Source organism: Pantherophis guttatus, chromosome 12 (assembly GCF_059756535.1).
Source record: "Pantherophis guttatus breed Tessera chromosome 12, ASM5975653v1, whole genome shotgun sequence".
NCBI classification, from domain to species: Eukaryota; Metazoa; Chordata; class Lepidosauria; order Squamata; family Colubridae; genus Pantherophis; species Pantherophis guttatus.
The window spans coordinates 19877501-19905359 of record NC_142074.1 but is presented as its reverse complement, the minus strand read 5'-3'; the positions used below and the strand labels follow the sequence as shown (position 1 = coordinate 19905359).

The following is a 27859-nucleotide window of genomic DNA, read 5'->3' as shown; positions in this document are numbered from 1 at the left end:
AAGAGAGAGAGGGAGAGGGAGAGGGAGGGAGGGACAGAGAGAGAGAAAGAGAGAGAGGGAGAGGGAGGGAGGGAGAGAGAAAGAGAGAGAGAGAAAGATAGAGAGGGAGAGGGAGAGGGAGGGAGAGAAAGAGAGTGTGGGAGAGGGAAGGAGGGACAGAGAGAGAGAAAAAAAGAGAGAGGGGGAGGGAGGGAGGGAGAGAGAAAGAGAGAGAGGGACAGGGAGAGGAAGGGAGGGACAGAGAGAGAGAAAGAGAGAGGGAGAGGGAGGGAGGGAGAGAGAAAGAGAGAGAGAGAAAGAGAGAGAGGGAGAGGGAGAGGGAAGGAGGGACAGAGAGAGAGAAAAAAAGAGAGAAGGGGAGGGAGGGAGGGAGAGAGAAAGAGAGAGAGGGACAGGGAGAGGGACGGACGGAGAGAGAGAGAGGAGAGAGAAAGAAGGTTGCTCCTAATTTCAAATTTTTGTTGAGGCAGTGTGTGTGTGTGTGTGTGTGTGTGTGTGTAGCTGGATGTCCAGGTGGTATAAATACAAATTGCTTTGTTTTTTTTCTGTTTGGTTGGTTTTTGTTTTTTTTAAAAAAACCAAGCCACTGAAGTTGCAGAGAACGATCCCTCAGGATGATAGCAGGGGAGGTTATATATTGGAGAGCGCCGTGTGACAAGGCTGCGTGCGAGGGTGCGCGAGAGACAGGGAGAGAGCATCTAGCGGCAGATGCTTTGCCTTGGGAAGCTGAGCGGAATGACTTCTTTTAAGATCTGACCTCATCTTTTCCTCCCCCCCCCCAGAATGGCTTCATCCCACCACCTCTACAGCGAGTGAGAGTCTTCAGTGGGGGGCAGAAGAACTGGGGGAGACCTGCGAAGAAAGCACAAAAAGGAGAGGAGCAAAGTCAAAATCTCACACAGGCATGCTTTCCTCTCTCTGAAGGGATGGAGACCAGAGGTTGAGGAACTCAAGAGAGAAACAAGATCCTATTTCCTTTTTAAAATTACACAATTTTTTTTTTTTTTTTGCTTGCTTGCTTGATTTCTGGACTGCCTTTCCTTTCCTTTCCTTTCCTTTCCTTTCCTTTCCTTTCCTTTCCTTTCCTTTCCTTTCCTTTCCTTTCCTTTCCTTTCCTTTCCTTTCCTTTCCTTTCCTCCTATTTTTCTCCCTTTGCTTTCTTTTCTTTTCCTTTCCTCTCCTTCTCCCTTCTCTTTCCTTCCTCCCCTCTCTCCTTCCCTTCCCTTCCCATTCCTCTACTTCTCCCTTTCCTTTCCTTTCCTTTCCTTTCCTTTCCTTTCCTTTCCTTTCCTTTCCTTTCCTTTCCTTTCCTCTTATTTTTCTCCCTTTCCTTTCCTTTCCTTTCCTTTCCTTTCCTTTCCTTTCCTTTCCTTTCCTTTCCTCTTATTTTTCTCCCTTTCCTTTCCTTTCCTTTCCTTTCCTTTCCTTTCCTTTCCTTTCCTTTCCTTTCCTTTCCTTTCCTTTCCTTTCCTCCCTTCCCTCCCCTTTAACCTTCAGCTTTGCCAAGATGTCAGTCTCCGGAAAAAAGGAATTTGATGTGAAACAGATCTTGAGACTTCGCTGGAGATGGTTCAGCCATCCGTCTCAGAATGCCACCAGCCCCGGAGTCTGCTTGCAACAGGAAGGATATGAGCACCGAGGGACCTCAGTTCAAAACAGGCTGAAGAATCACTCCTGGGACAGGAGCCGGCTGAAAAAGAACAGCAGCCCTCTTCATCCCAATCTCTTGGCACCAGGTCCCAGCCTGATCCCTCTACCCCACCAACCGGCTCCTACCTGCTCCCAGGAGAACCTTCCCGCACCTCTGCAGGTATCCGAAGAGACACCGAAAACAACAGATAACCCATATCTGGCCGAGAAAGGAGAGGGCCACGAAAGCAGCCAGGAGTTACAGATGATTACAGAAGAGGACAGCAATGAGTCGGTCAAAAGGTAGGCATTTCTTGATTGCATAATTGAAACACCTGCAATTCCAACTTGGGTCCCTAAGAATAATCAGCTTGGTAGGAATAGCAATAGCAATAGCACTTAGACTTATATACTGCTTTACAGAGCTTTACAGCCCTATCTAAGCAGTTTAGTTAGTTAGTTTAGTTAGTTAGTTTATTATATTTGTTTACCGCCTTTCTCCCAAGGGACTCAGGGCGGTAACAGCCAAAAACAATGTACAACAAAAATTAAAAGCTTATTAAAATAATTCAATCATTCGGCCAAACTTAAACCATTCAACTAAGATCATTTTAAAACCTCTATCAAAACCCAATTTAAAAAACCTTTATCCTGTCAATCCAGCTTGCTGGAATAATAGGGTCTTCAGAGTGCGACGGAAGGCACGGAGGTCGGGGATCCTTCGTATGTCCGGGGGCAGTTCATTCCATAGGACCGGGGCCCCCACAGAGAAGGCTCTCCCCCTGGGGGTCGCCAGCCTACACTGTTTGGCTGACGGCACCCTGAGGGTTTACAGGTTTACAGGTTTACAGAGTCAGCCTATTGCCCCCAACAACAATCCGGGTCCTCATTTTACCCACCTCGGAAGGACGGAAGGCTGAGTCAACCTTGAGCCTGGTGAGATTCGAACTGCCAAATTGCAGGCAGCCGGCAGGCAGCAGTACTGCACTCTAACCACTGTGCCACCACGGCTCCATCCCAACATTTTGGGGTAAGACATGTACCCAAAATGAATAGCGATATGATGACCCAGGACAAAGTACAAGTGGGAAGCTCTCTGCCAGTGGTGAAATCCAATTTTTTTTTTACTACCGGTTCTGTGGGGGTGGCTTGGTGGGCATGGTGTGGCTTGGTGGACCTGGCAGGGGAAGGATATTGCAAAATGTCCATTCCCACCCCATTCCAGGGGAAGGATATTGCAAAATGTCCATTCCCACCCCATTCCAGGGGAAGGATATTGCAAAATGTCCATTCCCACCCCATTCCAGAGGAAGGATATTGCAAAATCTCCATTCCCACCCCAGACAGAGGTAGTATTTGCCAGTTCTCCGAACTGCTCAAAATTTCTGCTACCGGTTCTCCAGAACTTGTCAGAACCTGCTGGATTTCACCCCTGATCTTTGTCCAACACCCTCCCAAAGTCTACACGAGGTGTATCCAATCTTGGCCACTTTAAGACTGTGGACTTCAACTCCCAGAATTACTGGCTGGGGAATTCTGGGAGTTGGAAGTCCACGAGTCTTAAAGTTGTCAAGGTTACATTACGCTCTACAATTGGACTCCATAACCGCGATGAAGGGAGGGCTTGGAGGCAGGAGAGGGAAAGAGGATGAATTCATGGCTGGGTCACATACCCATCCTGAACGGGTGGAATTAAATCCAAAGTATGGCTCTAGAAAAGATGGAGTTTCCAACCCAGTTCCTTGCTTTTTAAATGAAACTAAACGGAGTTGAAGTGCCCACTTCCTCTGCAGCAACGTAAACAAGGCGTTTTTTTTTAAAAAAAGTTTTTTGTGTGTGCTGTGCAAAATTGGGTTGTGTTTTGTACTTTAGAGAGATGACTCCTCCGAGGGGGGGAGAGAAATATTCCGGCTTCATCTATTTCTATCCCTCGCTTCTTCTCTTAGCCTTTTCTTTTTTATTTATTTATATATTTTTTTGAAAAACAGTGCCTTGTCAGGATAACATTTACATATAGTGCAAAACCAAAGAAAAATTAATAGTAAGTCTTAACACACAAACTAACAACAACAACAATAATAATGTAACACCAGTAATTATAATAGTATAAATTTCTTCTTACGTTAGCTTATTTGCATTTTAATCCCTTACTATAGTTATAGTCTTATACATCTTTACTTTCCATACTAACAATTATTAACATTCATATTCTTACTTTCTCTCATTTCTACCTCTTGTCTCTATCCGTTCGTAAAATTTATTCCACGTCCGATAATATTCCGAGTCTTCTTTATCTTTAATTTTTAAAGTTAAGTCTATCCATTTCAGCACAATCCCAAATTTTCCTAATTATATCCTCGTCTGATGGGGTGTTCACGCTTTTCCAATATTTAGCATGTATAATTCTTGCTGCCGTCAATATATGTAACACTAAATATATAGCTGCTTTATCATAACTTTCTGATCGTATACCTAAAAGACGTATTTCTGGTTTAAATTCGATATTTTGCTCAGTTATCATTTCCAACCAGTTATATATTTTCTCCCAAGTATTTTCTTGCTTTACTTTGCTCTTAGCCTTTTCAATAACTCTGCAGAGCATGTGATCCTTGGCAAATGAACCGGTTGCAAATTATCCTTTGTAGAGCTTTGAATGAATGAAGCACATTGGGATACTCAGCTCTATAGACACCAACATATTTACACTTACACCAACACCCCCACATACATACCGCACTATATTTGCACAGATGCATGTACACTTCCTGCTTTTAATCTTGCTGCAGCTGTTCATTGACTCATTGATAAAAAATAATTAACCTTGAACTGAGCTGGGATTGCAGCTTTACAAAGATTTATGTTCAAACTGTGTTCATGTGCAGGGCAGTGCATTGTGAGATGAAGCTAAGGTTGCACCCTTAAATGTGGACCGAGCTTCTTGAAATCAAGTTAAATGTCTTAAGGATTCAGTAGGACTTGGAATGTATGATTGGGCAAATTTAAGTGGGACAATAACTTTGCTGTTAATGAACCATAAATCCCATTTGGGATTCTGTAATATGCACGCAGTTATGTTTGTGCTTCTTTCTTATCTACCTCCCAAATCCTGTATTAAATTTGAGGGGTGAAAAATCTGTCTTTATGTCAGGGGTGAAATCCAGCAGGTTCTGACAGGTTCTGGAGAACCGGTAGCAGAAATTTTGAGTAGTTCGGAGAACCGGTAGCAGAAATTTTGAGTAGTTCGGAGAACTGGCAAATGCCACCTCTGGCTGGCCCCAGAGTGGGGTGGGAATGGGGATTTTGCAGTATCCTTCCCCTTGAGTGGGTGGGAATGGAGATTTTGCAGTATCCGTCCCCTGGAGTGGGGAAGGAATGGGGATTTTGCAGTATCCTTCCCCTTGAGTGAGGTGGGAATGGAGATTTTGTAGCATCCGTCCCCTGGAGTGGGGAAGGAATGGGGATTTTGCAGTATCCTTCCCCTTGAGTGGGGTGGGAATGGGGATTTTGCAGTATTCGTCCCCTGGAGTGGGGAAGGAATGGGGATTTTGCAGTATCCTTCCCCTGGAGTGGGGAAGGAATGGGGATTTTGCAGTATCCTTCCCCTTGAGTGAGGTGGGAATGGAGATTTTGCAGTATCCTTCCCCTGTCGGCCGCCAGCCCTTCCAACAGCTGAATCAGAGGAGGAAGAGGCATGGGAGTCAGGGTCAGCATCAAGGCAACCTGAGAGCTCTGAGGGGGAAGAGGGAATGGAGCTGACAGAGAGAGACAGAGGGTGGAGCCTGGGCCATCCGTCAGCCCTTAGATGGAGAGTCAACAGCCCCCACATCTGGAGGTGGCTGATGAGGAGAGGAGCAACAGCTGGGTCTAGTGCCTGAGGTGTGGATGCGCAGAAGGCAGAGGAGAGGAGAGCAGTGGAAATATATGGGCCGGTTCCTGGGATGGAAGCCCCACCCTAGTTCTGGGGATAAAAGGCAGGGGGCGGAGATGAATAGATGTGGCAGACAACTATTCATCTCCCCTGCCGGACAGACTTGTTAGCCTGCGGTGAGAGAGAAACTTTTTGCCAGGACTGCCGGCGCTCCTAATAAAGGAATCTTTGAATTAACTTCAGAGGGTTTGTCGTGTTTGGGGAGCTGGGTCCGAACAGTAGCGCTGTACATAACTGTTCGTTCTAGATGCTACTTTTAATGCCATTCTAGATGGCTTGTGGCAAGGAATTGCATCCATTTGCTGAAGAAGAGTGTAATAAGCCTTGGCCGAAACCCTTACGAAGCTTCACGCAAGCGAAATGTTCTGCTGGTTTTAGAAGGTCAGCTGAGCCTGATGTCATCCATTTATCCAGAACATCCCGTGAAAGTTTTCTTTTGGTCTGAGTCACTTTTCAGGAATTCCCTTTCACTATTGGTTTTGCTGAAACTGGAGCGTTTCCAGGAGACATGGAAGAATCTGGGCACTGATCTGACTTTTGAAGAAGGACTTGTTCAGTGAGATCTAAGGGGCATCTAATTCAATGTTATCTTCCCACAATGGCCCATCAGAAACTTGTGGGATGTTGACCAGTGGTGGGTTTCCAATATACTTACTACCGGTTTGCTGTGCGTATACACTCACTTCACACACTCTTGCACCTGGCCTTTTGCACATGCGTTTTGCTTGCTCGTGTGCTTCTGGGCATGCACCCAGCCTTGAAAACGTCCCTAAATAAGACAGCATAGAGCCGGGGCAGGTGGGTGGGCTCACCCGTGATCTCTGCTACCGGTTCGCCCGAACTGGTACGAACTGGCTGAATACCACTTCTGATGTTGACCATCGAGGCAAGAGTTGTCTCATAGGTCAGCTTTCCACTGTTTGTTCAGCTTCAGTTTCTTCTCAGTTCAAAAGGACAATTAGGACATGAACTCCACTGATCGATTCATCTCAGGGATGCAGCGGCTCAGTGGTTAAGATGCTGAGCTTGTCGATCGAAAGGTCAGCAGTTCAGCAGTTCGAATCCCTAGTGCTGCCGCGTAACAGGGTGAGCTCCTGTTATTTGTCCCAGCTTCTGCCAACCGAGCAGTTTGAAAGCATGTAAAAAAAAATGCAAGTAGAAAAATAGGGACCACCTTTGGTGGGAAGGTAACAACATTCCGTATGCCTTTGGTGTTGAGTTATGCCAGCCACATGACCACAGAGAAGTCTTCGGACTTCTTGGCTTTGAAACGGAGATGACCACCGCCCCTAGAGTCAGGAACGACTAACACATATGTGCAAGGGGAACCTTTACCTTGATTCATCTACCAAAGGAAGTAGGATTTTCTCACCCCACCTCATCCTTCAGAAGGTAGAGTTGTGCTGATAATGACGTGAATGAACTTGAGAAGTTCTAATGTCAAATGGACCCAAAGATGTCCATGACCAGGGATATCCAGGCTCTGATCAGCTACGTAGATGGTTGCTTCCTGCAGAGAAACCCATTTCAATTTCAGGTCACACCTGTACTTTCTATACAGGTGACATTGACTCGGGCCCACAAACTAATAGAAGCGTAAGCTTATTTCAGGCTCCCGTAATGAGTTCTAATCAGCATCCAAATAAGGTCAGGGTTGACTGTGCAGAAAATCATTAAATCCTGAGTCTGCAGACTGGTGGTACAAAACCGAGAAGGTTAGAGGCACACATAGCTTACTTTCAGAAAATGATGTCCAAAGACCGTAACAGTTTTAGCTTCTGTTTTCTCCTCCCGGGATGATTAAATCAATAGTTTATTGCGCTTTGCTCTATAACAAAAGAGAGACGCGCGGAGAATGTTTATTGAAGTTAAAACAACGATAACGCTTTTTAAATAATAATAATAATAAAAAGATCAATTTTATTTCCCCCCATTTGGAATAGCAATTTACCAGGAAAACCATCTTGGCTTATTGTCAAAAAAATACTTACCAATCGGATCTTTATTTTTCAACAGAGGTAAGGGGAGAACAAATCTGGGAAATGAGGTGGAAAGGAAGAGATAATTGGGTTTTTTTCGGGGAGCGGGTATGTCAGCTAAGCTTATCAGAAAGAGAGCCATGAAATATCCATTGCTTCTCTGGAAACAATAATATCATGTCATCCAGAAAGATTTGTTTTTTTTTTTTAATTTTTAGTTTATTTATTTTGTCAAGCATGTATTAGACCAGTGGTGAAATCCAATTTTTTTTACTACCGGTTATGTGGGCGTGGCTTGGTGGGAGCGGTGTGGCTTGGTGGGCATGACAAGGGAAGGATATTGCAAAATCCCCATTCCCTGCCCGCTCCAGGGGAAGGATATTGCAAAATCTCCATCCCACCCCACTCTGGGGCCAGCCAGAGGTGGTATTTGCTGGTTCTCCGAACTACTCAAAATTTCCGCTACCGGTTCTCCAGAACCTGTCAGAACCTGCTAGATTTCAGGTGCTGAAATCTGTATTAGACAACAGATATAAGTATAAACATGATTATGAATACAGGAAATGGATTTGAATAAATGGGGACTTTAGGACAGGGTCGGTAGGCATGTTGGTGCACTTATGCACGCCCCTTACAGACCTCTTAGGAATGGGGTGAAGTCAACCGTAGACAGTCTAAGGTTAAAGTTTTGGGGGTTTGGGGAAGTAACATCAGAGTCAGGTAGTGCATTCCAGGCATTGACCACTCTGTTACTGAAGTATTTTCCGCAATCGAGTTTGGAGCGGTTTACCTTGAGTTTGTATCTATTATTTGCTCCTGTATTGTTGTGGTTGAAGCTGAAGTAGTCATTGTCTGAAATAGTCATTCCCAGCAGTCAGTAGAAGTAACCTGCAATACCGCACTCTAACCACTGCGTCACCACCGCTCATAATAAGCTAGCTCTGCGGTGCAAACAGTTGAAAGAGCAGAAAGAGGTGAGAGAAAAGACTAAAGACTTAACAGGGAGCAGCAGATGTATTGGAACTGCATAAGCTTGCATTATACAGAGGGTTAAATTATGCTGGTCACAGGGAAAGATTTAGTTTGTTGTCTACCACAATTTCTTTCGTGAACTCATTCCATACCTAGGTGTGCCTGTCGTTGATCTTCAGATTAGAAAGAATGTGTAGAAAAAAATGTTACGATGGGCAGTTTCCCCAGAAGGACTTTGCAGTGGAAATTTTGGAAGCCTTAGGCATGATCGGGGCAAATACGTTGAGTACTTGTTTCTTGTCTACCAACTATTTCAAGCTAGGCAACTTTTTCTAAGAGAAAAACATTTCTCTTAAGAACATTTCTACTACATTCATGCATCCTTCCTCCCATACCTTGTTCTGCTTTCCTTCCGTGATTAGGATCTTGCTCGGGATCTGATTTGTAGAATTAATACTTGATTTCCATTGGACTTTCCATTTACAATCAATGCACAGGGTTCTATCTATCATCTATCTATCTATCTATCTATCTATCTATCTATCTATCTATCTATCATCTGTCATCTGTTATCTGTGTCTGTCTGTCTGTCTGTCTGTCTATCTATCTATCTATCTATCTATCTATCTATCTATCTATCTATCTATCTATCTATCTATCTATCTATCTATCTATCTTTTATGCCAGCCTTCTCCCCCACAATGTTACTCTGGGTGGTTTACAAGTTATAAGACAAGTAAAAAATAGTGAAAATATCAAACCATGAAAAACTATGCACAGTAGAATATCGTTAAAAACTGTCCTAAAATATACTATTGTTTAAAAAAATATAACCCCATGGTCTTCCCTTTCCTTCACGCACTAAGAATAATATCAGAAACAATTTAAACTACATTTGGACTCTTTCAGGCATTTTTCTGTTCTTTCCTCTTCTAAATGCGGTCACTCACATCCTCCTAAAGCCAGAGATACGTTCACTGACAATGTAATTTTCTGATTTTCCATCACGCCTGGTTTTTTGCTTCTGTTTCTGTTTTTTTCTGTCCACCCCTTCTCAATAACTAGCATCTTTCTTGCCTGGATATTTTAGATTCACTGTTTCCATGGCCATCCATTCTGTTCATATTCTGTGAAGTTGGTTTCCTAGCCAACCTCAGACACTGTTTCTATTCAAAAAGTGGCAGGATCTGTCAATATTCTTCCCTTGCAGCTCTTCTTGCTGGAGTCATAAATGCTTGTTCAAATAACAGAGACAGAAGACAACAGATAAAAGCCAATATATAGCTATAGCAATAGCACTTAGACTTATATACCGCTTCACAGTATGCTTTTACAGCCCTCTCTAAGCGGTTTACAGAGTCAGCCTCTTGCCCCCAACAATCTGGGTCCTCATTTTACCCACCTTGGAAGGATGGAAGGCTGAGTCAACCTTGAGCCAGGTGAGATTCGAACTGCCAAATTGCAGGCAGCCGGCAGTCAGCAGAAGTAGCCTACAGTACTGCATTCTAACCACTGTGCCACCACGGCTGTTGATCTTCAATTTACTGTAGGAATTATATTCTCTAAACCAGAGGTCGGCAACCTTAAACACTCAAAGAGCCATTTGGACCCGTTTCCCACAGAAAAGAAAACACCGGGAGCCACAAAAGCCTTTTGACATCTAAAATGAAGATAACACTTCATATATTATTTTTTACCTTTATGCTATGTATAAAAAAAACTTATTTATCCATGGTTGGCCTACTGGGGGTTAAAAAGCTCAATAAATTGTGTGCCGGCGGGTGTCGCACATTGGTGGTTGTATATTTTGGGTGACAGGGAGCCACAGCAGAGGGATGAAGGAGCCACATGCGGCTTCAGAGCTGCGGGTTGCTGACCCTTGCTCTAAACAGAGCAGAACAACTGTTGGACAAAGTAACTTTTAAGGTTATATTCTCAACTTGTACAGGTCAAGAGAAAGCACTATATTTTTCTGGGTACATATTTAAGAGTCAAACTGAATATTTGCTTATTTATGTATATCCTGCCTTTATTATTTTTTACAAATTATTTAAGGTGGCAGACATACCCAAAATAACTACCACCTCCTATTTTTCCCACAACAACAACCATGTGAGGTGAGTTGGGCTGAGGGACTAACCCAAAATCACTCAACTGGCTTTGGTGTCTATGATGAGACTAGAACTCACCATCACCTAGTGATTGGCCCAAATTCATTGGCTAAGGTGGGACTAAAACTCAGTCTCCTGGTAATTGGCCCAAAGTCACCTAGCTAGTTTGCATGCCTAAGGTGGGATTAGAACTCCTGGTGCTTGGCCCAAAGCCATCCAGCCAGCTTTTATGGCCTAAGGCGGGACTAGAACTCACAGTCCCCAGCTTCCTAGCCTGGTGCTTTAACCACTAGACCAGTGATGGCTAACCTTTTTGTCATCGCATGCCAAAAGTGGGGGGGAGTGCGGGGTGGGGATGGTCACGCGCATGCCCACATCCAAAATTCTATGCGCCCCGCCCCCTGTGCATGCACGCATGACCCCCCTGCTCTCCCCCTGCTTTTGGCATGCAATGGCATGGTGGGCACGGTAGGCCCGTTTTTCACTTTCCCCAGGCTGCAGAGCCTTTCTGGGAACCTGGGGAGGGTGAAAACGGCCTTTCCCACCCCACCCAGAGGCCCTCCGGAGGCCGGAAACAGTGTGTTTCCTGACTTCCGGTGAGCCCAGAAGGCCCAAAAATCAGCTGGCTGGAGCTGAGTTCACATGCCCACCAATATGGCTCCACGTGCCACCTGTGACACCAATGCCATAGGTTCACCATCATGGGTTTTGTTCTGTCCCCGTCTCACACACGCACACAAACAGACAGCCGGGGGTTAAATAAACTGGCAGACAACCAATTCTTCCGATAAGAAGCTTGGCAGCAACCCAGTAGCTGCTTGCCAAGAACTTTACTCATAAACAAAATACACACAGTTCAAGAATTGTCCAGTTTGTAAAATAAATCCAAGGCAGATAATGTTGTTTCCAAAGATGCAATGTGACTCGATAGTAGTTAGTTTTGTCCATCACAGAGTCTGAATGGCCACCTCACCCCCTTTTATACCCTGTGGGGTGTGGTCCAGTGACTCAACTTAATCCCTGGCACACCTCTTCTTCTGTTGCATGCGCTTATCTCTGCGACGCTGCCAAGGATCCAGCCAAGACTCATCTCCCTCATTACTGTCCACCTGTGGCTGCGTGGACGTGCTTGGCCCTGGGCCTATCTCTTGCCCTTTGGCGGGCACCAAAGGCATTGCCAGAGAGGAGGGTCCTGGAGAGGGAGGCCTTGCCAACTCCTCTCCTTCACTCTCGGAGTCCTCTCCTGCCGATGACACAGGCTCAGGTAACGGAGCCACAACAGGTTTAGGGTTTCCTGCTTGAGCAGGGGCTTAGAGTAGAAGACCTCCAAGGTCGCTTCAAACTCTGATATTCTGTGACTCGGCTAACAACTAAAAGTAAGGACAACCTTCTAAACTGATAAATAGTTCAGAAACGCATGGTTCAACCATCAAATAACCTTTAATTGTCCATTAGTGCTTAAGTGCTCTTAGACTGCATTTCTATGAACTGTTTTATGTCTTTCTAAAAATGAGTGTACAGTTGCCTGTTGATTGAAATCCAGTCTGGTCCAAACACCACTTTGATACCTTTACTCTTCCTGCATGTCCTGGGTTGTCTTTTCATTTATGGCCTGCAGAACCTTTCCAAAAAAAGTTGTTTTTCTCAGGCGTTAACCAAATGTTCACAAAGGGTTGAAAGGGTTTGCTGAATGGTGGGGTGGGTGGTGGGTGGGGAAGGCCCTTCTGTTATGTTTCTTTTTTTCCATCCTAAACACAGGAAAACGGTTAAAATAAACACGTATTGTTTCCACATTAGCCCTTCCTTGTTTAGGGCAAACAGAAGGAGATACTTCAGACTAAGCAGATGAGAAAGAAAGATGTTGGGACTCTGGAAAGAGTGCAGGGAAGAGCATCAAAGATGATCAGGGAGCTGGAGACTAAAACATGTGAAGGACAGTTGCAGGAATTGAGTATCTCTAATCTAGAGAAAAGAAGGACTAGGGATGTGATGGTGAACCTATGACACGCTCCTATTTTTAAATGCAGAATCTATAATTTATTTTGTTTTCCCTATATGTGTATGAACCAAGACAAATTCCTTGTGTGTCCAATCACGCTTGGCCAATAAAGAATTCTATTCTATTCTATTCTATTCTATTCTATTCTATTCTATTCTATTCTATTCTATTCTATTCTATTCTATTCTATTCTATTCTATTCTATTCTACTCTACTCTACTCTACTCTACTCTACTCTACTCTACTCTACTCTACTCTACTCTACTCTACTCTACTTTACTCCATTCCATTCCATTCTCTATTCTATTCTATTCTATTCTATTCTATTCTATTCTATTCTATTCTATTCTATTCTATTTTCTATTCTATTCTATTCTATTCTATTCTATTCTATTTTCTATTTATTCCAATCTCTATTCTATTCTATTCTATTCTATTCTATTCTATTCTATTCTATTCTATTCTATTCTATTCTATTCTATTCTATTCTACTCTACTCTACTCTACTCTACTCTACTCCACTCCACTCCACTCCACTCCACTCCACTCCACTCCACTCCACTCCACTCCACTCCACTCCATTCCATTCTCTATTCTATTCTATTCTATTCTATTCTATTCTATTCTATTCTATTCTATTCTATTCTATTCTATTCTATTCTATTCTATTCTATTGGCTCTGTCACCTTCCTAATCAGTTCTGGTGCAAATAAGAATAAGAATACATTCACTGTTTAAACAGCCTTGAATTTCAACAGGAAGAAAAACGAAACAGGCTTCATGTGGACTACCCTGAAGTTTCATAGGAAATTGAGCTGTCACTTGGTTTAATAAATAGTAGACTGTTATCTTTCTTGGCACCTTAAAGTAAACTCAGAAAGTCAAGCAGTTCAAGGTTATAAATCTGTAGCGGTCGTAAATTTGTCAAAGAAATTTCATTTTCAATTCCGGTTTTCCAAGCTTGATTCAAAATAATGTCACATTTGATGGAATTGCAACCATGATTGAAGGCAAAGAGAAGTTGCAATACAGTCCAAACAAGATATCCAGGTTTCCAAATTGAATGGTGTGGTTTAAAGCAGGATCCGAACTTGGGCTATGAGAATGTTACTTTATGGTTATACAAAGGATTAGGCTCTGCTTGAGTATAATTAAAGCTAATCAACTACTGAATCTCAGAGTCAGACTACTTAAGACATTCATCAAGTCCTGAATTAATCAACCAATGACAAGCAGTTTTCCATGTAAACATAGGATCCAGAAACGGGGGTAGCTATGTTTCAAATAATGAACATGGATGGGGTGGAAGATACATAGATTTGGAGCTGAATTCTTCAGGGACAGGCTCAAAAACAGGAGGACATCATTCTTCCATTCTTCTGATTCAAAGACTTGGTCCTTCTATGTCTACTCTGCTAAATGTCTCAGCATGGTCTCCTTCTTCCCTTCTTCTGGTTGAAGGACCTCATCCTCCTGGGTCTACTCTGCTAAATGTCTCACCATAGTCTCCTTCTTCCCTTCTTCTGATTCAAAGACTTGGTCCTTCAGTGTTTACTCTGCTAAATGTCACACTATCGTCTCCTTCTGCTCTTCTTCTGGTTCAAAGACCTGGTCCTTCTAGGTCTACTCTGCTAAATGTCTCACAATCTTCCTTCTCAGAGGAGGCTTCCAGGAGACATTTCTTCAGACATTTTATATACATTTAATTTTTGTTTTTTCCCTCTCTCCATTAGTCTTCCTAGTCTCTCATACATTTTTTGTCTCCTTCACTGAAGAATTGGCTTTTATAAGAGTTTGTGGGTATCTCATTTAGGAACACACAAAAATTGCTATTTACCAGAAGCCCGGTTTCTAACTATGAAATGTCATTCAACCAATTTAGTGAGTTTATTGGCAATTTACTTATTTAAAAAAGAGCTAAAATAATTGTGGCTGGAACACAATTTGTGTATTTATTTACAACATTTCTATCCTCTGGCTCAAAGAGTCCAGGTGAGCAACCTTTCGATAAAACTCATGAAAGAATCATCATAGCATAAATATTAAAATAGTGTTATAAAAATAAGGAAAAGGTAAAAATATATCTTGATTCACATATACTATTCTGACTCTTGAAATCTAGCCATTATTAAGATTCTACAAGATTTAGGAAGGGAAAGGAAGGAAGGAAGGATCCTAGAAGAGAAAGGGAGGGAGAAAAGGGAAAGGGGGAAGAGAAAGGAAGGAAGGAAGGAAGGAAGGAAGGAAGGAAGGAAGGAAGGAAGGAAGGAAGGAACGAACAAAGGAAGGAAGGAAGGAAGGAAGGAAGGAAGGAAGGATCCTAGAAGAGAAAAGGAGAGAAGGGGGAAGGGAAGGGAAGGATGTGTTGATAATGCAATAAAATGGAAGGTTGAAAAAATAAAAATTAATACAGGTGGATAGCTGTGTTTCGATTCTCTTTACACATCTGTGTCTCACTTAGTTATACATTTTTAGCAACAAACATTGCATCCGAACTCAGATTTCCTGACAGAGATGAGATCAGCCTTCAAATCAGCACAGAATGTCCAGTCTTTTCATTTCATCTCAAGCCTGCAGCCTTTTTCTGTTTTTCTTAGCCCAAATGAAATCACACTTCAGTGTAGATTTAGGCATCTCTCCTTCTGTTCACCAGTATTCAAAGCTGCCAATGCCTATTAATTTCTGTCAGTATCTTTTATAATCAGGACCCAAAGAGTGACGGCAAGATGATGAATTGTTAAAATACACAAGTGAGAGAAAGGGATTATTCTGAGATTTTTTTCCCCATATTGGCGAGATATTTGCATTAAGTTTTCAGAGCAGCCTAGCCAAATTCCTTAGTTCAGCTACTGTAGGACTAAAACTTAACAACTTATAAACAGGGGCTGAATTGGTGAGGTTCTATTATTAGTTTATTATTAGATTAGCTCCTGCAGCATGTTCAGATCTTAATCTGAAGACTCAATCAATCAATCAATCAATGAAGACTCAATCGATCAATCAATCAATGAAGACTCAATCAATCAATCAATGAAGACTCAATCAATCAATCAATGAAGACTCAATCAATCAATCAATCAATCAATCAATGAAGACTCAATCGATCAATCAACCAATGGAGACTCAATCAGTCAATCAATGAAGATTCAATCAATGAAGACTCAATCAATCAATCTTAAGATTTGGCAGGGGCAGATCCCATCCTTGTTACAAACTGGATGTTGCTGAACATGTAGAGAGTGATTCTCATAACTTCATGTGTACATCTAACCAAGATTTGGTTTACACTGCTAGAGAAGTATTTTCTTCTTGACTTTATGTTGGGTCTCTCTCTCTCTCCTCCTCTCTCTGTCTTTTGCATTCCCTGCTACACTTGCCGTCCCTCTCTCCTCTCACTTCCATAATGTCATCTTTTGACAGCAAATCTAGTCTTCGGCATAATCAAAAGAACAGCCTGAAAGGTATTATCAGGACAGCAAGCTGCTTCTCCAATGAGGCTGTTTCTACGGAAACCACCGTTTCTAATTATGGTGGGCCTTTCTGACAGCTCATGCAAAATGACACACCACTTTGGAGGTGTGCATCATGCCACACACGTTCTCAGCATCTTCTCTGGTTAGTGCTCAATTACCAGTGCCCATAACAATTTTTGGAGGCAGGATCTTGATATGACAATGATGATATCCGTATAAATGTTGCATGATGGAACCTTAGCTATACATGCTAAGTACATGAATGCAAGTAGCTCTCCACGAATTACAACCAGAAGTCTATGGCAAAGGAATCAAGTGGGAATATGTGCTCAATGTGCTAGGAAATTCCAAATTCTACTACAAAATACAGTAAATCCGTCAACTTGGCTTTAAATCCTATTTAAATATCCCTCTGGTTTAGTTCCAAGTGGGGAGAAAGACACTGGAAACATGGAGGCTGATTGGAAAGATGGTTTAATGAAGCAGAACCACCAAGCACGTGTGATTCTGGGTAGCTGACCACATGGAGTGGAGAGTGAGGGTTATTTATACCCTCTCTGGGCTTTGAACTTGAGCTTCCTGTTCCTGTGGCAAGAGCGTGTATTCTATTGGTTGCTGTAAGGGTCATAACTAACCTTTTAGGTTGTCTGAGTTAAGTTTGATTGAAGCCTGGACTCTCTGAGATCATGTAACAAAGAGGCTTGTGTCCTGAACAGGTGTTGGGCCATTCCTATTGTGTCTTAATGGCTTTCCTGGTTTGGATCTTCAGTGAGGGCTGATCCTACCATTCTACCTAATTCTGCCTTTGTTCAAAAGATCCTGTCTTGAATGGATTACCAAATCTGCATTTCTAAAAGCTGGTCTCCGCTTAGTATCTGCTTGGGGACAGGGAACTGTGGCTCTGAGTTTCGGTCTCCCTTAAGATTTCTCTTTCTCTTTCAGGGGAAATATAATATTCTGCCTTTTTAATATTTCCTAAAATATTTCATTCTTCTAGGAGGGGTGGGCGCTAACTTTCTACCATCCCACAGAGTTCGTTGCAGCTTGCTTAGAACTAAATGGGTGAAGGGTTATATGCTGAAATCAAATTTATGCGGGCATGATTTTTGTTAGAAAATCCATCCCACCGTATATATATATATAAAAAAGGATCTTTCTCAGTTGAAAAAGCAGACACAAAATCCAAGCAAACATGGAAATGCATTTTCCTATACAAACCAGTCTCCCGGTCTTCATCTTGGCCATTCATTTGGCAAGTCATTTTCTTGTAATCATTCTTACCTAAATCAGATATTAAAATGTATAAGCAATTACAAAAATAAAGAAGATTAATTGCAAAAGCAATTATAATAGAGCAGCTGGGTGAACAATTACTGAATCTTGCATAATTAGATCAGTAGCTCACAGCAATTGCAAATAAATCAGATTTTTCAGGCCCCAGCCCTTCTCTTCTGGATTCGTGCAATGGGTCCCAAGTTGCAATCATTCTTTTCCATTTTGCAGCCTTCTGACTTGGGCAACTAATCAAACCATAATTGGGTATTTACCTGACAAGCCAAGCAGATGATTCTGAGTTGCACAGCACTAGGACAATTTAATTTATTATCATGTATGTGGAGGCATGTCTCCTGAGATATTTGGATGCATAATGAGATGTTCTTCATCAGGTGACAATTATCCAGTCCTTTCAAATACTTCATCAGAATTACCTTTCTAAGAAAAGGGGAATCTGTAGTATATGCCAATCGATTCCTCCAGGAGATCTCCTGGACTCTCCAAAGAGGCCTTGTTAAAATTCTGCAAAGCTTTTGTGCACACATGCCCAAGTCTTGTCTATTGTATCTCACCAAAACCTCCTGGAAATGTGATGGCTTCATTTGAGATCTCAGGAGACTTCATGTAACTTGCAAGAGCTCTGATTTTTGTCAACTTCCAGGAGACCCGGATGAACTCTTGAAAGATTTTGAAGGCCCTTTTTTTCCCATCACCCAATCCTTTGTGGATCAGACTGCCTAATGTCACCGGGAACCAACAAAAGTCACTCATCCCTATTTGACAAATGATAGCTTACGAAACTTGGTTCTGTTCTGACCTAGGGTTTCTTAGAAAGTATGGAGCAGAGTTTTGGTCCCGGCAAAACCCCTTTTATTTACACAACTGTGAATTCCTTTCATTCACAGTCAGCAAGGCTTGGCAAACAGTCTTTCAGAGGCATATTTATCAACACAAACCTTATCTCGCTTGGAAAGCTGCCAGATAACTAGTTTCCAAATGCAACGTAAGGCAAAACTTGGCACAGAGTCTCTTAGAGTCACGAACAGAACTTTCCACTCTTGAAATGACCGAATGAATGAATTGTTTCCTGCAAAAGCCCACTCCCTGTTCGCTCCTCTTTTGTTTCCTATGGGAGGGGCCAATCACCTCCAAGGTGTGGCTTTACTCCCAAGTCCACCCTGCTTTCTTAGTTGTTCTGGCAGCTCTGCGTATGCACACACTGGGAACAGGCTCCAGCTGTTCCTCTGCCTCACTGCTGTCTAGCTCCCTCTCTGCCTCCGACACAGGGCCCTCATCCGAGCTTTCCCCAGCCCCCAGGACTGGCCCATGTTTCTCCCCAACCTCCTCACTGTCTGACTCTGCTGCCAGCTCTGCTGGTTGCCCGCAGGCCACAACAGGTTCACAAACCACACAACAAGCTACCATGTGCTTTGTTGGTTTACTTAATACACTGTCTGTATGTCTACAGAGATTCTCAATCATCCATATCAGGGTTGTTCCAAAGGCAACCACGCTTTTCAAAAGTCAACTGGACTTTCTTGGTGTTTTCCTTGAAGATGTTTCACTTCACATCCAAGAAGGCTTCTGGCTGAACAATGGGGAATGGAAGGATTTATATTTCTTAGCAATCATCTGGTTGTTAGCATTCTGAAGGTCAGTCATTAATTCTCCGTAGCTCTGTTTGCTATCTGTAGCTCTTTAGTCTATGGCTTGTAAGCATTCTATTATGAGCGTAGAGTTATAGGTGAACCTTCAAATCTTGGCTGATTCTTTCACCGGTTCCATGTCTTTGGCTTTGACAGGAATATAAATAATAGAACAGGTTTTTGTTAAGAAAGCTTGTTTCACCTTACAGAACTCCCAAGAAGCTGCTGTGTTGGGAAATAATTGGCTTGTGGATGAGAAAGATGAAATTTGAGAAGATGCTGAGAAGATGATTCAGGAAGGGATATATTGAGAACGGGCATGAACTAACAGAGGGACAGCTGCTGTTGTTTCCATTTCTTTTCTTTGAGGCCCATGGAACTGATGTCCCCGGAGTCCAACAACTTTGAGCTTCTTTATTGGAGGGAAAGGAAACTGTGTGCATGTAGGTGAGGACAATGGATGTTACTACAATGAGTACTTTGAGTCTATCAATAGAAAAGACAAAACTATTCCAGGCATGGATATAAGAACAGGAAACTGAAAAATGCGCCGAAGCAAATGCTGTGCACGAGACATGATTTCCAGATAAAGTTCCTGAGCATGCTACAATAAATATTCCACTTGGAGTGTGGTGAACTCAACAACCTTGCAACTTCAAGACGGAGCTGTCTCTTGATTCTGTCGTCATTTTAAAAACAATTAGGAGAAGAGCAACAAAGTTGATTAGGGGACTGGAGGCTAAAACATATAAAGAACGGTTGCTGGAATTGGGTATGTCTAGTCTGATGAAAAGAAGGACTGGGCTGACATGGTAGCAGTCTTCCAATATCTCAGGGGCTTCCACAAAGAAGAGGGAGTCAAGCTATTCTCCAAAACACCAGAAGGCAGGATTAAGAAGTAATGGGTGGAAACTAATCAAGGAGAGAAGCAACCTAGAACTAAGGAGAAATTTCCTGACAGTGAGAACCATTAACCATTAACTTAATCTGGGTTCCTTGTGTTCCTGGCTTGCTGAATTGTTTTCCTGTCTATTATTTATCTTCTGTAAACAATTTTGCAGGGGATCCCTATTACCTCTTAAATGTCAAAGGGAAAAAAAGAAGCTGTCCCTTGGTACATATCAGAGGTGAGTTTCATCAGGTTCTGAAACTCTAGAAATTCTGGAGAACCGGTAGCAGAAATTTTGAATAGTTCGGAGAACCGGTAGTAAAAATTCTTCCATTTATTCTCTGCCTCCCAAGTCCCAGCTGATCGGGAGGAAATGGGGATTTTGCAGTAACCTTCTCCTGGATTGGGGTGGGAATGGAGATTTTACAGTATCCTTCCCCTGGAGCGGGGTGGGAATGGAGATTTTATAGTATCCTTCCTCTGCCACACCCACCAAGCCACGCCCACCAAGCCATGCCACGCCCACCAAGCCACACCCACAGAACCGCCAGTAAAAAAATTTGAAACCCACCATTGGTACATGTCTTAGTGCAGTGATAGCTAACCTTTTCGACACCAAGTGCCAAAAGCATGCACGCCCACCCACAATGCAATGCATGCACAAACCCCCCTGGGTGCCCCCCTGCACATGCACATGTGACTCTCCCCTGCGCATCTCCCGCATGCACCTCACACATGTGTGGCAGAGACTCGAAAACCAGCTGGCCAGTGAGAGACATACATGCATGTGTGGTGGAGCTGCGCCGGGGCGACAGCTCGTGTGCCTGCAGAGAGGGCTCTGCGTGCCACAGGTTTGCCATCACGGTCCTAGTATATGATTCCAAATAAAAAAATAATAATTCCAGGGGAACGTCATTAATTAACGTCATTAAATACATGAAGTAAATAAATTAATCTACCTCCTGGGCCTCTCAATGTGGTAATTTCCATAAGCAGCAATTACCTTGGTCAAAGCAGTTCATTTCCTCTCTAACAGGCTATCCGTGAGCAGCTCCTCCTCCTCCTCCATGGGGGCGAACAGTAATGGAACTGATACCTGTTTCCATTCCACAAACCACGCCGAGCAAACTTTCCGCAAGATGGAGAACTACCTGCAGCAGAAGCAGCTCTGCGATGTTCTTCTCATTGCTGGAGACCACAAGATCCCTGCTCACAGGTAGGTATTTTGACCTGTTCTTTTCTACATCCCAACTTAGGAAACATCGATTGGCCTGGATAATATGGACTTAAGATTGCCGTACAAGTTTTGGAAATGAATGAGACACCGTAATCACGTAAGATTTGATTATGGTCACATTCTGCCCAGCGCAAAGAACTAGATCCACACGTGTAAGGATCAAGTCCTTCAAATGCTTTATTGTGTTCTACCTATTGTACAAGAATCTCCTCAGACTGCTCACCTTCCCGCTCTCTTCTTCTTCTTCTTCTTCTTCTCTCTCTCTCTCTCTCTCACACACACACACACACACTCTCTTTCTCTCTCTCACATGCATATCTCTCCCTCTAACCTGTCTTTCTCTATCATCTATCATCTATCTATCTATCTATCTATCTATCTATCTATCTATCTATCTATCTATCTATCTATCTATCTATCATCTATTTATCTATCTCTATCTATCTATCTATCTATCATCATCATCATCTATCTATCATCATCTATCTATCTATCTATCTATCTATCTATCTATCATCTATCTATCTATCTATCTATCTATCTATCTATCTATCTATCTATCATCTATTTATCTATCTCTATCTATCTATCTATCATCATCATCTATCTATCATCATCTATCTATCTATCCATCATCTATCTATCTATCTATCTATCTATCTATCTATCTATCTATCTATCTATCTATCTATCTCTATCTATCATCTCTGTATCATCTATATCTATCCATTTATATCTTTCTATCTCTCTCTTTCTCTCTATCATCTATGTCTGTCTTCTTTCCTTCTTTCCTTCCTTTCTTTCTTTCTTTCTTTCTTTCTTTCTTTCTTTCTTTCTTTCTTTCTTTGTACATCTATATCTATCCATTTATATCTTTCTTTCTTTCTTTTTTTTTTCATTTATATGCCGCCTTTCTCCGGAGACTCAGGGCGGCTTACAAGGCGTTAAGCTATCCATCTTTATCTCTCTCTCTTTAACTATCCATCATCTATCTATCATCTGCCTGCCTGCCTGCCTGCCTGCCTGCCTGCCTGCCTGCCTGCCTGCCTGCCTGCCTACCTACCTACCTACATTTATATCTATCCATTTATATCTTTCTGTCCATCTTTATCTCTCGCTCTTTAACTAGCTATCATCTATCTATTATCTATCTGTCATCTATCAATTATCTGTCTATCTATCTATCTATCTATCTATCTATCTATCTATCTATCTATCATCTAACCAACTGAAATTTATATACCCACCCATCTCACCAAAGGCATCCCTAGGTGATGAACAGGAATATATGATATTTTGTGCAGTGAGATCAAAGAACATCGGAATTAATCTTATTATCCTGTTCTAAAATAAGAACTGTAAAGACTGGAGACATACTTTAAAACCCATTAGAAGCACAAAGAAAACCTATTTTGTCACCATATCATTGGCTTGCCTGCACTTCTGGCTATTGTAGAGAAATCGCAACTAATCCAGCTGACTCTTTTGAAATCCCCGTGCTATAAAACCTGTTTGTGTAACTAGCTTCCCAAAGGGTAATTAATGACCCAAATGTCATTTGCAAAATAAAAGTTAAACCCACAAACCATGAAGTAAGTGTGCAAAGGCAATAATGGTTTGCTTTGGTGACGATGTCCATCAACTTTCAAATATGAAGAGTTTGAATATTTAGAATATCTAACTAAGTATCTCGTTGGCAGACGAGATCCTCTTTGTATGGAAAGCAAAATATTTCTCCAGAAAAAAAATAATTAAACAAAATTGAATACCAATTCACTCTTTTCTCTAGACTTTAGGGAGGTTGGACGCTGATGGTAGATCAAGTAAGCATCGCTCCACTGACACGTCATTTGAACGTTAAACATTTTAAAGCAAGACAAACTCTCAAAGAATGAAAATATATGTTTCCGGCAGTATCAAGAACAGATAGAAATAGCAATAGGATTTAGACTTATATACCGCTTCACAGTGCTTTACAGCCCTCTCTAAGCGGTTTACAGAGTCAGCCTCTTGCCCCCAACAATCTGGGTCCTCGTTTTAACGACCTCGGAAAGATAGAAGTCTGAGTCAGCTTTGAGCCAGTGAGGATCGAACTGTTGACAGTTAGCAGAGTTAGCCTGCAGTACTGCATTCTAACCACTGCGCCACCATGGCTCTTACCATTTCTTTCTTTCTTTCTTTTTTTCCTTTTGGGATCAGGCTGGTTCTGAGCGCCGTGTCCGATTATTTTGCGGCGATGTTCACCAATGACGTCCGGGAAGCAAAACAAGAGGAAGTCAAAATGGAAGGTGTAGATCCGGATGCCCTGAAGGACCTTGTGCTCTATGCCTACACAGGTAAGATCTCAACTAGCTTCCATATGCAATCATCCCCATGTACAGGGGTGGGCTGCTAGGGGTTCGGGAGAATCTATAGCTAAGATTCTGTGTCGTTCGGAGAACCTCCAAATCCCACTCCTGGCTGGCCCTGCCTACTGCACCTCTCCCAGGAGTCCCCACGCGGCCCAATTTGGATGCAGGTAAGTACAGGGTGCTCACGGAGGCTTGGGGAAGACAAAAAATGGATGTACCAGAAGTTTGGCCCTTTTCCTGCCTCCAGAGGGCCTCTGCAGCCTGGGGAGGCCGTTTTCATCCTCTCGGAGGCTCGAAGAAAGCCTCTGGAGCCCAGGGAAAGCAACCCCCCCACCCCGCCGTGGTGCAGGAGGCTGACTAGGCCACACCCACCATGCCCACGGCCACCCAGCAACCAGGCAGAGAACCTCTTGCTAAAATCTTTGAAGCCCACCCCTGCTCATGTGTCCTTGTGTCAGGTTTCGATGCTATCTCAAAATAAATGAACTTCCAAACTGCCGATCTTTGAGGAAATTTAGAAGGGTATGGAGCCAAACATTTCCCTGCATTTCCCCCCACCACCTTCTCACTTTCCCACTTAAACTATTGGCAGAAGAATTATTTTTCTAAGATCCAATCTGGGTCGGTCACCGGGACCAGAAGTTTAGTCTTCTGAGCTTTCAGACTCACGTTGGAGCCCATCCTCAGGGAACCTCTCTCTAGTAGACTGTGCACCTCCACCTCTTGTGGAGTAGGCATGTTTTAATGAAGATCTTCACTCTACTTCAACTAGTTGGGTTCACAAACCATCTTCACATGAAGCTCAAAGACACAACCCAAAAAATTCTAAAGCTGACATAGCTTAGCTTTGGCCAATCAACCAGGATGAGCCAGGTACACTTTCAGTAAATATTTGACACATCAAAATAAAGTTGTTGCCTTAATACTGGAGGTCACGACAGGGTAACTGGATTTAGAAAGATTGCTGAAAAATGCATTAATGATTTTGTCAAGATTGCACAAATTTAAGATTAGCTGGCTGGGCAAATATTGTTGATCTGATTAAGAACACCATGTAAGTTAGACATTGATTTCCAAACTATCCCCATATCTCATGACCTTTCATACTTCTCAAGACCTTTTTTAAAAAATGTTTACCATTTTCTCTTTCTTTCTTTCTTTCTTTCTTTCTTTCTTTCTTTCTTTCTTTCTTTCTTCCTTCCTTCCTTCCTTCCTTCCATCCTTCCTTCTTCTTTCCTTCCTCCTTCCTTCCTCCCTCCCTCCTTTCTTTCTTTCGTTCTTTCATTCTTTCTTTCTTTCTTCCTTCCTTCTTTCCCTCCTTCCTTCCTTCCCTCCTTCCTTCTTCTTTCCTTCCTCCTTCCTTCCTTTCTTCCTCCCTCCCTCCCTTCTTTCTTTCTTTCTTTCTTTCTTTCTTTCTTTCTTTCTTTCTTTCTTTCTTTCTTTCTTTCTTTTGTTCTTTCATTCTTTTGTTCTTTCTTTCTTTAAATTGAACCACCAAGGCATGTTGGAGCTCAAAGAAGACACCATTGAGAGCTTGTTGGCCGCAGCTTGTCTTCTCCAACTTTCACCAGTCATTGAGGTCTGCTGCAATTTTCTCATGAAGCAACTTCATCCTTCAAACTGCTTGGGAATCCGGTCCTTTGGAGATGCTCAAGGATGCTCAAAACTCTTACAAGTGGCCCATGTCTACACAATGGTAAGGAGGGGAACTCAGTCCCCACATTCACTGCTTGACAATAGATTGTGCTGGGAGCTGCGTTGGAAGAGGAATAAGAAGAGGAGAGGAGAAGAATAACAGAATACCAGAGTTGGAAGGGACCTTGGAGTCTTCTAATCCAACCTATAATGATACAGAAAACCTTGTACCATTTCAGACAATTACTTTATTCTTAAAATCTTCCAGTGTTGGACACTCACAACTTCTGGAGGCAAGTCGTCCCATTGATTAATTGTTCTCACTGTCAAGAAATTTCTCCTAAATTCCAGTTGCTTCTCTCCTTGGTTAGTTTCCACCCATCGCTTCTTGTCCTGCCTTCAGGTGTTTTGGCGAATAGCTTGACTCCCTCTTCTTTGTGGCAGCCCCTGAGATATTGGAACACTGCCATCATGTCACCCCTAGTCCAACTTTTCATTAAACTAAAGATTAAACTAAACTTCTTTGTGGCTGCCCCTCAGACATTGGAAAAGACAGGAGCAAACAGGTTCAGATCTTATCCAAGCTCAAAGACTCCAGCAAGAGGTTTCCATTCCTCTTTAAAACTTTTACTACTGATCTGGACTCTTAACCGTTTCCTGCTGGCTTCCCCAGATAAAGTCACTTCCCATAAACAACCAGGGCTATTTTTGAAGTTTGCAACAATTTTTCCCTGGCTCCTTTTTAAAAAAAAAAAAAAAAGAAAACCATCACGAGAGGGCAGGAAGGTGTGAGGCCATCACCTCTTTTGTCACTCCCACCAAAGGCCCTTTTCTTGCATTTTTTTTTAAAAAAGAAAATGCGTACTCAGCAAGTCGAGGCTCTTAAGAAAACAGTGTTGTGCAGAATCAACAGCTGCTAGCAAGCCACGGCCTTAATATGTAGATAACCTTTGCCTCTTTTCCTTTTATGAGTTCACACTGTTAGCACTGAAATTCTAGAAAAGAAAGACTAATGGACGAGCCTTTTCTTAAGTTAACTATATAGAATGGAATGGAATGGAATGGAATGGAATAGAATAGAATAGAATAGAATAGAATAGAATAGAATAGAATAGAATAGAATAGAATAGAATAGAATAGAATAGAATAGGAAACAATTAGAGTAGAGTAGAGTAGAAGAGGAGAGGGGAGAGGAGAGGAGAGGAGAGGAGAGGAGAGGAGAGGAGAAGAGAAGAGAAGAGAAGAGAAGAGAAGAGAAGAATAAAGAGAAACAGGAACTAGAATGAATAGAATAGAATAGAATAGAATAGAATAGAATAGAATAGAATAGAATAAGAAACAATTAGAGTAGAGTAGAGTAGAGTAGAGTAGAAGAGGAGAGGGGAGAGGAGAGGAGAGGAGAGGAGAGGAGAGGAGAGGAGAGGAGAAGAGAAGAGAAGAGAAGAGAAGAGAAGAGAAGAGAAGAGAAGAGAAGAATAAAGAGAAACAGGAACTAGAATGAATAGAATAGAATAGAATAGAATAGAATAGAATAGAATAGAATAGAATAGAATAGAATAGAATAGAATAGAATTAGAATTAGGAAGAGAAGAGAAGAGAAGAGAAGAGAAGAGAAGAGAAGAGAAGAGAAGAGTTGGAAGGGACTTTGGAGGTCATCTAGTCCACCCCCTGCTTAGGCAGGAAACCCTACACCACATCAGACAAATGGTTATCCAACAACTTCTTTTCATCAAACTAGACATACCCAGTTCCTGCAACCGTTCTTCATATGTTTTAGCCTCCAGTCCCCTAATCATCTTGGATCTATGTATCCAAAATGTTAAGAAACTAATATTTCTAAAGAGAAACCAAAATAGGCTACTTTTCCAAGACGCCTGAGCTGAGGACAAGACAAGAAGTAAAGGACAGAAATTTATCAAAGAGAGATCCAACGTAGAACTAAAGAGAAATTTCTGACTGCCATCATCCTCTTTTAATGACCCCATAATCCCTTGCGGGGTGGCGTCTGGGCAACTGAATGGAGCTAGCAGAGTGTTTTACTGGCCGGATGCCCTTCCTGTCGCCAATGCGGAGTTTTGTTCAGCAGATATATTCTCATGGTGCCCAGAGAGAGAAATATCTGCCTCTACCTAGGATCGAACTCACAGACTCCTGATTGTGAGGTGGGAGCTCCACCTCTAGGCCACCACTCCTGAGAAGAAATTTCTGACAGTGTGAACAACCAATCAGTGGATTAGCTTGCCTTCAGAAGTTGTGGGTGCTCCATCGTGGGAGGTTTTTAAGAAAAGACTGCAGAACATTTGTCTGGGATGGTATAGGCTCTCCTGCTAAAGCAGGGGTTGGACTAGAAGACCTCTAAAGTCCCTTCCAACTCTGTTTTTCTGTATTCTGTTCTTAAATTATGAATGCATGTCATTTTATCCAGCAGTATTTTGGAAGAACCTTACCGTAGGGAGAAAGTGGGAATATCTCTTGTAAATTATTGTGATTCTTCTAAGTAGTTTTTTTTTTTTAATGGCATTTAAATACCTTTTCTTGGTTGTCTTCTTAAGGAACATTTCACCGAAGTCATAAAGAACCAGGAGTTTCTCTTACTTCCTGCTGGTGAAATTGCTAAACTGCTTTCCAATGATGACATTAACGTCCCAGATGAAGAATCCATCTTCAAGGCATTAATGATATGGGTTCAGCATGATTTAGACAAACGGCAACAAGATCTCGGAATGCTTCTGTCT

General features: G+C 42.4%; 1 protein-coding gene across 4 annotated transcripts in view; it reads left to right on the top strand.

Annotated features, from left to right (window-relative positions):
- Positions 1-634: 634 nt before the first annotated feature.
- Positions 635-27859, top strand: part of KLHL4 (kelch like family member 4) — a 44881-nt gene continuing 17656 nt past the window's right edge. For 2 of the 4 annotated variants that reach the window (XM_087877442.1, XM_087877439.1), the window contains exons 1-5: positions 663-1932; positions 20938-21117; positions 23338-23474; positions 24989-25185; positions 27677-27859. The exon at positions 27677-27859 is cut by the window's right edge and continues 30 nt beyond it. In XM_087877442.1, coding sequence (XP_087733568.1) covers positions 1508-1932; positions 20938-21117; positions 23338-23474; positions 24989-25185; positions 27677-27859 — 1122 coding nt within the window. In that variant the 5' untranslated portion in view covers positions 663-1507. Of the gene's footprint in view, positions 1933-20937; positions 21118-23337; positions 23475-24988; positions 25186-27676 lie in introns of all 4 variants that reach the window. The other 2 variants (XM_087877441.1, XM_087877440.1) reach the window with 2 other exon arrangements.